This window comes from Aethalodelphis obliquidens, unplaced genomic scaffold, assembly GCF_003676395.1.
Source record: "Aethalodelphis obliquidens isolate GAN/ISIS:26980383/991018 unplaced genomic scaffold, ASM367639v1 scaffold48, whole genome shotgun sequence".
Classification (NCBI taxonomy): domain Eukaryota; kingdom Metazoa; phylum Chordata; class Mammalia; order Artiodactyla; family Delphinidae; genus Aethalodelphis; species Aethalodelphis obliquidens.
In genome coordinates, this window is record NW_020837992.1 from 16,036,465 (window position 1) to 16,051,565 (window position 15,101).

General features: G+C 41.7%; 1 protein-coding gene across 1 annotated transcript; it reads left to right on the top strand.

Moving 5' to 3' along the window:
* Positions 1-12,451: 12,451 nt before the first annotated feature.
* On the top strand, positions 12,452-15,101 carry TEDDM1 (transmembrane epididymal protein 1). The gene has a single exon (XM_027083085.1). It carries the CDS (start codon positions 12,657-12,659, stop codon positions 13,614-13,616), a length of 960 nt encoding a protein of 319 aa, XP_026938886.1. The 5' UTR covers positions 12,452-12,656; the 3' UTR covers positions 13,617-15,101.

Genomic DNA, 15,101 nt, shown 5'->3' on the forward strand with positions numbered 1-15,101 from the left:
AGGGGTGGGATAGGGAGGGTGGGAGGGAGGGAGACGCAAGAGGGAAGAGATATGGGAACATATGTATATGTATAACTGATTCACTTTGTTATAAAGCAGAAACTAACACACCATTGTAAAGCAATTATACCCCAATAAAGATGTTAAAAAAAATAAAGATTATAGTCTAAACATAAAAAAAAAAGCTAAAAATAGAGTTGCCATATGATCTAGCAACCCCACCCCTGGGCATATATCTGGAGAAAACTATAATTTGAAAGGATACATGCACCCCAACGTTCATAGTAGCACTATTTACAACAGTCAAGACATGGAAGAAACTTAAGCATCCATTGACAGATGAATGGATATAGAAGATGTGGTATATATATATACAATGGAATATTACTCAGCCACAAAAAGAATGAAATAATGCCATTTGCAGTAACATGGACGAACCTAGAGAGTATCACGTTAAATGAAGTTAAGTCAGAAAGAGAAAGACAAATACCATACAATATCACTTATATGTGGAATCTAAAATGTGATAAAAATGAACTTATTTACAAAGCAGAAACAGACTCAGAGACATGGAATACAAAGTTATGTTTACCAAAGGGGAAAGAAGGTGGAGGAGGGATAAATTAGGAGTTTGGGTTTAGCAGATACAAACTATTCAATACTATATATAAAATAAATAAACAACAAACTCCTATCGTATAGCACAATATATGTAACATACACTCAAAATCAATACCCAGATTATATAGACAAAACATTAATAGGCAAACAAAAACACAACTTAGTACTAAAAAATAGTAGGATATATAAGTAACTATGACTCAGAAGAAGAGCAAATGATTAATAAAGATTAAAAATATGTTAACCTAAGGACTTCCCTGGTGGCACATTGGTTAAGAATCCACCTGCCAATGCAGGTGACGTGGGTTTGATCCTTGGTCTGGGAAGATCCCACATGCTGTGGAGCAACTAAGCCCATGCACCACAACTACTGAGCCTGCGCTCTAGAGCCCACGAGCCACAACCACTGAGCCCTAGTGACACAACTACTGAAGCCCGCGTGCCTAGAGGCCATGCTCCGCAACAAGAGAAGCCACCACAATGGGAAGCCTGTGCACCGCAACGAAGAGTAGCCCCCGCTCACTGCAGCTAGAGAAAGCCCGTGCGCAGCAACGAAGACCCAACACAGCCAGAAATAAATAAATAGGCAGACTGAAATAGAGCTGTTCAAAACACAAGTAAAAAATTAGTTTTTTGAATTTTATTTTATTTTTTATACAGCAGGTTCTTATTAGTCATCAAAAAATTATTTAAAAAAATGTTAACCTAAACAATTTTGAGAAAAACAGATTTAAATAAAGTAGGATCTTTTTTTCACCATCAGGTTGCCAAAAATTGTCACAAGTTTTGAAGAAACAATATTGTCCACTGCCGGAGAAGATTAGGGGAAAAGGAATTATCATACACTGTAGGTGGAAATATGAATTGGTCTACATTTCCTTGAAGTCAGCTTGGCAGACTTCTGGTGTGCCAGAATTTAAAGTGCATATATCCTTCACGCAAACAATTCCACTTCCTGCTACCTGCAGTGGACATTTGTCATGCGAACCTAACAACATCTTTGAAATAGCCTCCCAACACTTTCATCAGTTTCCACATTGTCAGGCCTGCCTTCCTGATAGATTTCTGTTTTTAACCACTGACCTCCCTTGTAGCCAGCTAGGGTACAGGCATGTGACCAGTTAGACACACCCACTTAAGATTTCAACTGAGAATTGAGCAATGTAAGAAAACTGAATCTGCATGGGGTCTCTATTCTGTAACAAGAGTAGTGGCAAAGACGGCAGCCTCTGTTCATCACCAAGCTGGTTTGCCCTGTAGTTCTGAGGTCAGTGCCAGAAGCAGAAACCTAAACCCATCTGACAGTGAAGTCCTGGGCATTGGTCCTTCAAACTTAACCTGGAGCCTTTCTCCAGCCTTCCTAATGATTCTGTGAACTAACATCTATTTTAATAAATTTCTTTCCCTTAAACTAGCCAGAATGGATTCTTGCCTGTAGCTAAGAACTCTTTCACAGTGTCTATTCTAGAAATACTCACATATCTATACAAAAAACATGTACAAGAATAGTCACTGAAGCACTGTGTCCATAGGTAGCTTTATTTATTTTTTATAAATTAATTTGTTTTTATTTATTTAATTTTGGCTGCATTGGGTCTGCATTGCTGTGCTGGCTTTCTCTAGTTGCAGCAAGCAGGGGCTACTCTTTGTTGCGGTGCGTGGGCTTCTCATAGCGGTGGCTTCTCTTGTTGCATAGCACAGCCTCTAGGCATGCAGGATTCAGTAGTTGTGGCATGCAGGCTCAGTAGTTGTGGAGCATGGGCTTAGTTGTTCCATGGCATGTGGGATCTTCCCGGACCAGGGATAGAACCTGTGTCCCCTGCATTGGCAGGTGGATTCTTAACCACTGTGCCACCAGGGAAGTCCCCATAGATAACTTTAAATAATAAATGTTCACCAGTAGGGGAATGGGTAAATAAATTATGGGGTACTATGAACTAGTGAAAAGGAATAGGGGAGATCTGTGTCTTAATAGATCTCCAAGATGCAGTGAAAAAAGTTAAATGCAGAAAATATGGGGCATATGATCCAGGTTTTGGAGATAGTTGTGTTCTTATTAACTTCAGAAAGTCTTAAATTTTCTCCTTACACCTGTCAAGAATGGCTAGGACCATAGAGCAATCAAGAGAGAGGACATCGTGTTGGGTGTGACTTGCTTTGCTTAACATACCCTACAGCAGATTTTATCTCCATTTGAATAATGATCCAATTGGATTTTAACCTATAATTAATGTGACTATATAATTTATTATTTAAACTTGGACACAAGAGAGAAAAGATGCAAAATTAACTCTTCCACTGAAACAACAGGTAAACACCAAACTACTCCAGGCAAATCAGGATCTATGGTTACCCTACCATAACCTAAAAAGAGATGTGCCGTATATTTTCAATTTGCCCCTCCAAATCCATCTTTCACCTCCACCCTTCTCCCTCTCCCAGGAGACTGCCCTGGTCTGTAACACATCATTGAGCCCCCTTATCCTTTGGCTTCGGGCAGCACTTGGCCAATGACTAGCCCCAGCAGGAGGATGGAAAGAATAGTGAGATTAGAGTAGTATTGTCTTAGCTACTATCTCTGGGGTCACCTCAGGCTGGCTGAACCCTGCCACCACAACACCATCAGTATTAGTTTCCCAGGCTGCCACAACAAATGACCACAAACATGGTGGCTTAAAACAACAGGAATTTATGCTCTCACAGTTATGGATGCCGAAGTCCGACATCAAGGCGTAGGCAGTACTGGTTCCTTCCGGAGGCTCTAGGAGGCTCTGTGCCATGCTTCTCTCCTAGCTTCTGATGGCTGCTGGAAATCCTCAGTGTTCCTTAGCTTGTAGATGCATCACTCCAAGCTCTGCCTCCACCTTCACATTGCTCCTCTGTGTGCCTCTGTGTCTCAAAAATCCCTCCGCCTTTCTCTTATAAGCTCACCCTAAATCCAGGATGATCTCACCTCAAGATCCTTAATTATATCTACAAAGACCCCTTTGCCAAATAAGGTCATGTTCACAGGTTCTGGGATTAGGACTTGGGAAGTATCTTCTTAGGGGCCATCTTGCAACCCACAACACTGTACTTGCACATACCCAGGAACTTCGCTCATCCCATGTCCCCTGGGGCCTAGAGGTAGTAACAGCTCCAACGGTTACTCAACTATTCCTTGTGGTGTCCTTACATTGTACCCATGTCTATGTGAGAAGTACCTTTATCAAACCTTCCTTGAACTATCCCAACTTGGGTTGCCATCAATTTTCTGTTGGGACCCTATCTGAAACACCAGTGGAGTACTTGCACAGGAGGCCATAAGCCTTAAACAGAATTTACTCCCAGATATTTGGAACGATGACAAGAGAAAAACATTTACAACTGAATTTCACAAAAGTGCACATACAACGGAGATTAATTTGTAAATTTGCAGGTAATGCATTAAGGAGGTCTTCCACATTCAATCAAGATGACCAAATGATTAATTAATTCATTTAAAAAATCCTAAAATAGCTACTATTTTCCAGGTACTGTGAAGGTATTAGCAATATAATAATGAGAAAGATACAAAGATGTGCACAATTGTATTGCAACTTACAGTAATGAACAAAAAGGAGGATTGGATGGTCTGGTAAGCAGAATTCTAGATGGCCCCCAAGATTCCTGCCCCTGGTATACATGCTCTGTACCCTCCCCTTGAGTGGGAGTGGGACCAGAGAATATAATGGAATATCACTCCCATGATTAGTTACTAATCAGTTGAGTTATGAATTAGTGAAAAAGAAGATTGTCCTGAATGGGTCTGACCTAGTCAGGTGAATCATCTAGGAGATGTACTCCAGTTGGCCTGGAAGAAAGCAAACAGCCATGCTGTGAACTCCACTGAGGGCCACATGGCAAGGAACTGTGGGCAACCACTAACAGCCAGCAAGAAATGGGAGCTTCAGTTCTAGAACAGCAAGGAGCTGAATTTAGGCAACAGCCAGTGAGCTTGCAAGAGGATCCTGAGCCAGACAACACCTTCATATCAGCTTGGTGAGAGTTTGAGCAGAGGACTCAACTAACCCATGTTGGATTCCTGACCCATGGAAACTGTGAGATAATAAATTTGTGTTGTTTAAGCTCCTAATTTTATGTTAATTTGTGGCATAGCAATAGGAAACCAATTAGGTGGTATTAGTTTGGGGTGAAGCACTGGTCAGTGACGAGAAACACCGTATCTCATTAAGATGTGTGGCCCTGTTATTGGAAGATTGTATCCAAAATGAAGCAGAGATCCTAATGAGAATGAGAAGCTTCAGGACCACCAAGATATTGTGCTCCTTATCCAAAATCATAAGGCACCTTTGTGAATTCACTTTCCTGGGCCCCAGAAGCAGTGGCTTGGACAGGGTATGTGAGAATTCTAGACTTTGGGATACTGGAGGCACAGGAGGGAGTTGGATGGGAGTAATCAACTTAACCCTTCAGGTAGTTTACATCAAAGGTGATGGCCAAGAGTTGCATTTACATGAGCCCTCAGTGGGCCTGTTAGAGGCCTGGTAGACAATGTAGATTCATTAACTGATTTAAAACAGATAAACCCTTAAATCATATTGGCTTAACACAACAGAAGGTTATTTCTCCCACATTCATAAAATTAAATGCCAACACTTCTAGTTAGTAGGCAGCCTTTCACCTGGTCCTTCAGAAGCCAGACTCTTCCCATCTTGTAACTTTGTCCTCTAGTGCCTCACAGTCTTCTGTATTTAGCCAGCAGATATGGAGAAAGAAAGGGTGAAGAATGAGGAGAGAGGTTTCTATGGGCCACGTCTTGAAGTGGTGTACAGCACTTCCACACACATTACACTGGCCCAGACTCAGTCACTGAACACGCAGGTAACATGGTCCCTGGCTAGGTGGCAACTTCCCAACAACACCCTACATTGTGGGAGGGGAGCAAGGATATTCAGTGGGGAGATAGATGTATCTCCCACAGGGAATTTTTGAAATTTACAGTGGGGTTCCCAAGTTGCAGAGTTAAGAATCCTGCACAAGAGGGCACAAAGGTTAACTCCTGATTTGGGGATGCAGATTCTGGTTTGGAAGAGGACTGATCTATGGAGAAACAGACTCTGGGTCCTTGAGTTCTCTCCTCAGCCACGGGTGTGAGTTAATACCATAGTCATAAGGGAAGAAATAGGTATAACAGAGGTAAGATGAGTATGTGCTTCCACCTTGCCAAAAGTTTCTAGAAGAAAAAGAAGTTTGCAGCTGTTGAAATGTGATCACCAAAAGTAACTGAAATCTATTATATGAACTGTGAAACCTAAGTCATGGTTATGCAATGAGGTATAAAACTCCCATTATAGGAAATTTCAAAGAGGAAAATTATGAGCTGGTGTGCCAGGAGAAATAAAGCAAATAGGTCCTTTCAAACTAAGAAATGAGAATGTTGTTTTCCATCTCTCATGAGCTTTGTTTTGGTAAGTTAGTGACAAACCCCAAGGCTTAGTAACCCCTACTTGAAATAAGATGAAAGTTTGGCACATAAACAAATGGGCTCTGACCTTGTTCTGATTCCATGGACCCACTCCCTGTGTAGTTCTGCTCAAGCACCTACCTCTGGCTTTCTCCCTTCCTGGGGTGTATTTCTGCCTAGCAACAAGGTGAGTTGTAATCATTTTTTGATGATGATGATGATAATGGTGCCCCTCCCAAACAGAAAGGAAGTAAATTAAAAGATGCTTTTGGAAAGCACCATACTAAAAGCCTACAACCATTAAGTTTATAGTTTAGCTGTCTAGATGCCATTTCTGAAGAAACCTCTACCTCCACCATGAACTGTTCCTTTCACTAAAACTAAAATTCACTCAACATGTCATTCTATACTGTCTAAATCTGTGTATATCAATATAGCAGCCACTAACCACATGTAGCTATTGAGCATGTAATATGGCTCTTCTGAAATGAGATGCACTGTACATGTTAAACATAATGCTGGTGGGACTTCCCTGGCAGTACAGTGGTTAAGACTCGGTGCTTTCACTGCGGTGGGCCCGGGTTCAATCTCTGGTCGCGGAACTAAGACCCCACAAGTCCTGACGCACGGTCAAAAAAAACCACAAAACATTGTAGTTTGTAGACTTAGTATGAAAGATGGAATCTAAAGTACTTCATTTATAAAAAAAAAATACTTCATTTATAACTTTTATATTAATTACATATTGAAATGATATGTAGGCATATTGAGTTAAATATCTCATTAAAATTAATTTCATCTTTTTATGTTTTTAATGTTGCTGTTAGAAAATTTGTTTTTGCTTTTTAATTCTTTATCGAAGTATAGTTGAGTTATAATGTTGTGTTAGTTTCTGGTGTACAGCAGATCAATTCAGTTATATATATATTATATATATGTTCTTTTTCATATTCTTTTCCATTACAGTTTATTACAGGATATTGAATATAGTTCCCTGAGCTATACAGTACGAGTTTGTTGTTTATCTATTTTATATAGTTTGTATCTGCTAAACCCAAACTCCTAATTCATCCCTTCTCCACCTCCTTTCCCCTTTGGTAAACGTAACTTTGTTTTCCATGTCTCTGAGTCTGTTTCTGCTTTGTAAATAAGTGCATTTTTATCATATTTCAGATTCCACATATAAGTGATACCATATGGTATTTGTCGTTCTCTTTCTGATTTACTTCATTTAACATGATAGTCTCTAGGTTCATCCATGTTGCTGCAAATGGCATTATTTCATTCTTTTTGTGGCTGAGTAATATTCCATTGTGTATGTATATGTATGTGTGTATATATATATGTATATACATACATATACATACACACACACACATACACACACACACACACCCTACATCTTCTTTATCAATTCATCTGTCAATGGACATTTAAGTTGCTTCACTGTCTTGGCTATTGTAAATAGTGCTGCTATGAACGTTGGGGTGCATGTATCTTTTGAAATTATAGTTTTCTATATGCCCAGGAGTGGGGTTGCTGGATCATATGGCAGCTCTATTTTTAGCTTTTTAAGGAACCTCCATACTGTTTTTCATAGTAGGTGTACCAATTTACATTCTCACCAACAGCAAAGGAAGGTTCCCTTTTCTCTACACCCTCTCCAGCATTTGTTATTTGTAGACTTTTTAATGATGGCTATTCTGACCGTGTGAGGTGATACTTCACTGTAGTTTCAATTTGCATTTCTCTAATAATTAGCAATGTTGAGCATCTTTTCATATACCTATTGGCCATCTGCATGTCTTCTTTTGGTGAAATGTCCATTTTTTGATTGGGTTGTTTGTTCTTTTGCTATTGAATTGTATGAACTGTTTGTATATTTTGGAAATTAAGCCCTTGTTGTTCGACACATTTGCAAATATTTTTTCCCAGTCCACAGGTTATCTTTTTGTTTCGTTTATGGTTTCCTTTGCTGTGCAAAGGCTTATAAGTTCGATTAGGTCCCATTTGTTTATTTTTGCTTTCACTTCTGTTGCCATGGGAGACTGACCTAAGAAAACTTTACTATGATTTATGTCAGAGAATGTTTTGCCTATGTTCTCTTCTAGGAGTTTTACAGTATCATGTCTTATATCTAAGTCTAAAGCCATTTTGAGTTTATTTTTGTGTATGTTGTGAGGGAGTGTTCTCACTTCATTGATTTACATGTGGCTGTCCAGGTTTTCCCCACTTGCTGAAGAGACTGTCTTTTCTCCATTGCATATTCTTGCCTCGTTTGTTGAAGATTAATTGATCATAGGTGTGTTGGGCTCTCTGTCTTATCCATTGATCCATATGTCTGTTTTCTGTGCCAATACCACAGTGTTTTGATTGCTGTAGCTCTGTAGTTTTGTCTGAAGTCTGGGAGGGTTATGTCTCCAGCTTTGTTCTTTTTCCTCAGGATTTCCTTGGCAATTCTGGATCTTTTATGCTTCCATATAAATTTTAGGATTACTCGTTCTAATTCTGTGAAAAATGTCATGGGTAATTTGATAAGGATCACATTAAACCTGTAGATTGCTTTGGGTAGTATGGTCTTTTTAACAATATGAAATGTTCCAGTCCAAGAGCATAGGATATCTTTCCATTTATTTGTGTCATCTTCAGTTTCCTTTATCATTGTTTTATAGTTCTCAGCACATAGGTCTTTCACCTCCTTGGTCAGGTTTATTCCTAAGTATTTTTTTTTTTGATGAGATTTTGAAAGGGATTTTTTTTTTTTTTACTTTCTCTTTCTGATATTCCATTATTAGTGTAAAGAAATGCAACAGATTTCTGCATGTTAATCTTGTATCCTGTTATCTTGCTGAATTCATTTATTAGTTCTAGTAGTTTTTGTGTGGAGTCTTTAGGGTTTTCTATATATACTATCATGTCATTTACATATAGTGACAATTTTACTTTTTCTCTTCCAATTTGGATAACTTTTATTTCTTTTTCTTGTCTGATTACCGTGACTAGGACTACCAATACTATGTTGAATAGAAGTGGTGAGAGTGGGCATCTTTACCTCCTTCCAGATTTTAGTGGGAAGGCTTTCAGCTTTTCAACATTGAGTATTAGGCTGGCCATGGGTTTGTCATAAACGTATTTTATTACGTTGAGATATGTTCCCTCTGTGCCCACTTTGGTAAGAGTTTGCATCATGAATGGATGTTGAATTTTATCAAATGCTTTAGAAAATTAAAAATTACATACATGACATTTGATTTCTATGGAACCAAGGTAGTCTAAATAGTTCTCTATATGTTGTGTGCTTGTGTATGTGTGTTTGAGTGTGTGTAGAGATGTGTGCCTTCAAATTGTAAGCCCTTTGTGGATAAGAACTACATCATATACTTTTTTATATGCCTGCTGTACTCAGCAGAATCCACAGCAGTTAGTAAATTCATAGGTACTGAATTCCTGAAGGCATTCTGGCTCATCCTGGCATTTCATGCCAGACAAGTGGCAGTGGCTGTGCCTGGGGCCCCTCAAGAACATGGAGGGGGGGGGACAGGTCTGAGGGGGAGTCTCGCCATGGAGCAGCCAGGCGATGAAGGACCTCCGTGGGCTCCTGTGGTCAAGCTGAGTTTGTCTTGGGAAACTCTTTCCAGGTACTTGGTGTCCACAGACTCTGGAGCTGTCTGCCAGCTCTGCTAATCATTCACCACCCTTCGCTTCCTTCTTGGCTATCTGTGGGCAGTGAGTGTCTGGTTTGGGATGGGTGATTCCTATCTTCAAAGTTGTGCTCAGGATGTTCACGTTTTAATGAACAACATGCAGCCCTGGTGCCTGGCCAAGGTGGGGCCTGAGCAACCCGGACGGGACCTGAAGTGGGGCCCCCTGTCCTCATATGTTCCACTTTCAACCTCACATTGCTCTGGGGTCAGTGCTGCTGTTCTCTCTCCTCTTCTGACCACTCACTCACAGCTGCAGGAACAACTGGGGAGAGGAGGATAGGAGCTGGAGAAAGCTCTGCTGCACCCACCTTACTAGGACCACAGCCTCGAAGTACTAGAAGCAACATTAAAAGCGATCAAATGTGGCTCCTCTTGAGGCCTGTAACCACATGCTTCCTGTCCCGGTCCTGCTGATACATAGAGGAGCGATGGACCCTGGGCCTCTCCCAGAGCAAATCCAAGAACCTAAGAGAATCCCTCGGGTTCTCTCCTCCTGACGACTTCAGAAGCGTCACTCAGATTTTCCCTTTGAATCTCCTACCTCTGAGCACTGAGCACTACAGAGCTCTCCCAGTGTTTTGGTAATTCACCAAAAGGGAGAAGACAAAAGATAAACATGTTCACTTCTGTGCAACCATATTCATGCCCTTTTATTTTCACTTCAATAGAAAGTTAAGTTGAACACTCAGTTTTTTTAGATGAGGGGGATGACATGCAGCAAATCAAGGGGAACTGGAGTGAGAAGGCAGATTTCTGACTTCCATCGATGCATTTTCCATTCTTCATGCTGCTTTCTTAGAACTGTGTTTCTACACCTCAGTGGTAACAATGGTCACCTCCAGATTGTGAAATTAGATGATTTGTAACGTTCTTCTTTTTGCTGATGCATTTTATCTGACTTTTCTATAATGACTGTATATTAATTGAATAAAAATACTTAACTTTAAAATTTAAAGTTAGAAAATTCCCCCAGAAAGCTGAATTAAGTTTCGCTTTTCTAATTTCCCTTCACACTCAAATCCCTAGCCCCACCAAACCTCTAAATAGCAAGAAGAAATCTGAATTACTGTCATCCTCAAGGGCAGAAAGATTTAACTTTTTCTGGAATTAAGTGGACTTGTGGAAGTGTAGGTAGTTGGGTAGGAGTGAAGTCTCAGAGGCAGTGCTGTGACCTGTGTGTAAGTTCTCCTCCTCTTCACTAGGGGCACTGTCATCATACAGGTGCTGCCTCTCTGCCCCACAGCATTACTTGTACCATAAGGACAGATGATTATGCAGAAGACTGTGATGTCAGTACCATTCACGTTGAGCAGTGAACTTCTCCCTTCAGCATTATTATCACCCCCAGAGAAATTCCTATTCCATGTACCTTCCACAGTAAACCCAGAACCACTATGAGCTTCACATTATCTGTACTTTGTTCTTCACCATCCTCTCTGCCTTATACTCAGCTGGCTGTTACCCAATACCTAGGACTCTGTCCTCTGAGGTGCATTAGACACTAGCAGAGTCATAGATAAATGAAGCTGATGGGCTAATTCACATTAAAATCCAAATGGCCAACACTAGCACACTGGAGTCACTCCTCTCAATGGTATCTACATTTTAGGGATTACACCTTAATGCCTTGCATCAGTTAGGGATAGATCATGGGAATATGGATTTCTTATGGATATTAGACCTTACACATTTGTAGTGAGGAAGTCTATGGAAGGCTCTTGCCTCTCTGTGTGATGGGGTGGAGGCCATTTCAGCTCAAATTGGCAGCAGTCAGGAAGAAGTACATTACATGAAGTTGGGGAAGAGCAAGGACAAACTGCAGCTTATGAAGATAGACTGAAGCCTCTGTCTTCCCCTCATCACCTCATACTTCAGTGGCAGGTGGCCTGCAGAAGCAGCTCGTGCCCTTTGCACAAAGAGAAGCTGAGGGAGCTGTAGGCCTGGCGGTCCATGCCAAGGAGTTGAGCCAGCAGATCAGTAACTGAATACGTGAACTGCAGTGGCGCCTGGTACCCTACACCTTCAGAGTGTCTTAGGTTGCTTCATTTCCATCTTTAGGTTCTCTTGTAAACTTCTCTTGCAGCCAACTCAATCTGGAATCATAGAGGGAAGGTAACTCTAGGAAACATGGCTCAAGCTTGGTTAGGTTGACACAGTACAAAATACCCACTGTTCCTGAAATCAGTATCAAAGTTAGCTTTTCAGATCCATTTACTGGCCAGTAGAAATGCTGAAGTGGGGAGACAAAGGTGGGGAGGTGAAAAGATAAGGGGAGGAGAGGAAGGGACCTTTCTTGGTGATCCTCAGAACATGTCTATAAAAGAAGAAAAGCCAGATAGGTACGAAACATGCTCATATATCCAAATGTTTTTAAATATATGTGTCCAGAAAGAAAACTTTGTAATCAGGCCAAAGTTATGTCTGAGAGATACCAAAGGAAACCTGAGGATTTGTGAGTGCCCAGGCTTCCTCTGGAGACCATGGCAACCCCTAATCCCATCCCATGCTTCTGTGCCCTTCTCTGAGTGCTGGGCAGTACCAGGGGAAGGAAGCCATAGGAGAAAGGGACAAGTATGACCAGAAGCGCCCCAAGGGCCCTAGAGGGGAGCCCCTAAAGGCACATTCACCAGCTGTCTTCTTTGGCAGAAGCCAGTTAGTCCCCAACGTCCCAGAATGGAATGGAGCAATGAGGCTTTACACCACCAAAGTCATAGGCTTGTTTCAAGAAGCATTTCCTCTCTGTGGGGGAGCAGTGGGTGGGGCGAAATGATAAAAGTTGGTGGAAGGCAATTCTTTGCAGAGTCCAGATCTTGAAGTGGCCCCAGAAGGTGTGGACGTGCCTTGGTTTTACTCTTCTCACCTTCTTTAGAGGGATTTCTAGTTCAATGGGAACCTTTATCGGTCATGCGTACCCAGGGCTGTTTCTACTCTCATATGGGCTGTATCAAGCAGTAGTGGTCTCCAAAGCTGTGATATTCAGTGACTCTTTCCTGTATCCTTCATCACCTCCCAGGAATAAGGGGAGATGGGCCAGGCTGTGGAAAATATCCTACGGAGGTTTGCTGAAGACGCTGGCTGGCTCTGGCTTGTTAGTGTATGAGATAAGCTGCGTGAAGAGAGGGCTGATACTGATGAACAGGGAGCTGCCCCTGACAGTTATGTACGCCAAAGAGTGGCAGCACGTCACCATGTACATCCTTCTCACCCTCAACGGCTGTGTAGAGGTCGTGAGCAAGAACTTGCTGCCTCAGCACTGTGTGCCCCCAGAAGAAGGGACCTTGGTGCTGACTTTCTATGTGCTCCTGCTGTTGCTGGTGTCACATGTTCAGGACTCAGCAGGGGTGGAGCTGCAGGTTCACTCTCTGCTCATCTTGGTGGTGTTGTTGCTGATGCTGGTGTTGACCGTACAGCTGTGGGTTCCCGACACGTTTCAACTCTCAGTGATCGGGACCTTTCTGTTTCAGATCCTGGGCTCCTGGCTGGTACAGGCCGGCTTCATTCTGTACAAACCAGTCACCGGCTACCCGGAGCAGGATGATGACATCATTGATATCACGTTTGTCACCACCTTCTTCTGCTGGCATGTGATGATCGATGCTTTGTGCCTGTTGGGAATCTATGGCGTCTCTTCCTTTTGGCATTGTTGTTACCGTCCCAGCTGGAAGCTAACAGGGTCCAGAGAAGCTCCATGTTACACGACCACCGTGGGACCCCTCTACAAATTGCTGCAGGAAGTGGATCAGTCAGAGTCTGGCAGTCTCTCAACCTCTAGCTGGGTCTTAAATGTCTGGGCTCAGATCCTAGTGAGGGCTGAGGATAACAACTGTTGTGACCAAGTTTTCTGATCCCTGCTATTTTCCCTTAATTCTTGGTTCCTAGACTCTTTCCAATTACCTTTGTTGGGGGAACTCCTTTTTTGTCTACCTCTCATACACACTGATGTCAGATGATGAAAAAGCACAGGTGCTGCCAGCTGCCCATTTCTAGTCATTTGAGGCCTAATTTTATAATGATAAACAAACCTCAAGTAATCAATTGATATCCCCCACACAATATCTCTAAAATATCCAGTGTAGGTAATAAACTTGCATGCTATTAATTTACTATAGTATTTGAGATGTAACAGAGAAGCCCTCCCCTTGAAGGCCAGCTAAGAAAAGACTTCTCAAACACTCTTAAGGTTGGGGGGAGAAATTTGCAATTCTCACAAAATTCCACCAGAGGGCACTATATTCACATCACCCCAGCCAAGCCTCTAACTCTCCAACCCAGTAAAAAGTCTCCTAAGAACCGGTTCAAAAAAAGTGGGGGGAGGGGAAAGGAGGTCAGGAAAAATATAGAGCCAAGTTTACGTATTGTCCAAATATCCAGAAAATGTACCCAAGCGCTGTTTGCTTCCCGCTAATATTTGGCGTGGAAATGTGAAATAAATAAGGATTCAAATCAACTAATGGGATAGGAGTGAGGGAGGATGAGCTGTGGATCCAGTTGAGGGTATCTTTGGGAAAAGTACCAACTCAAGGACACACTCTGATCCTAGTCAGTTTTTGACCACAATGCTAAATTTCCTAAACTTCTAAATAAGCTTCAATAATGTTCCAATCAATCTAGAGAACAAAGATAAATCCATACATACCTTGAGAATAGGAAGAAAATTTATCTGTGAAGATCCCACATTCACAAAACAACGAAACAGATTATTAAATACACAAAATGATCTCCAAAGATTCCTTTAAAAAGAACCTGTCATACAGCAATTTTTCCCCTGGTAATCTAGTTATTCACAAAGAATATATTGAATGTCCATTGTATGTAAGGTACTGGGTAAGCCACTATGCAGGATTCAGAGGTAAACTAGTTGGTTCCTGGACTGGGTACTTTCCTTAGTGGGTACAGTAGGGATTTCGGAGTTTAGAGGTGGTGGCCCAGGAATGCATCACCCACAGCCGGAGAAGGCTGAAGGAAGGGCAACAGAAAAAGGCTCTCAAGGGAATTGCACCTTGGAAGCATATTAGCCTGTGAAATGCTGCACTAAGGTGAATCCAGCTAGCTACTGCAAGTGAGCACGTCCTCAGCTTCCTCACTGGTCAGCTAGAATGATTTGAAGGTTCATTCTAGAATTATACAGCTGTAATTTTCTCAGTAGCACTTATTTTACCATGTCGTTAGCTAAGATGAACTTAATTCCTCCCAACTCTCCAAGCAGTTTCCTGTGAGAGACAAGATTTGGGGTAGGGCTCAGACCCAAACCTTCAGTCATAAGGTGTAGGCTGGGACACGAAGTGTTCTCTATATTTGAATGGTTAAGGGGCCTTCAACAAAACTCAAAT

Bases quoted from the DNA above. Each gene is read 5' to 3' on its own strand.
- TEDDM1 (XM_027083085.1), top strand. From the start codon at position 12,657: ATGGGAACCTTTATCGGTCATGCGTACCCAGGGCTGTTTCTACTCTCA.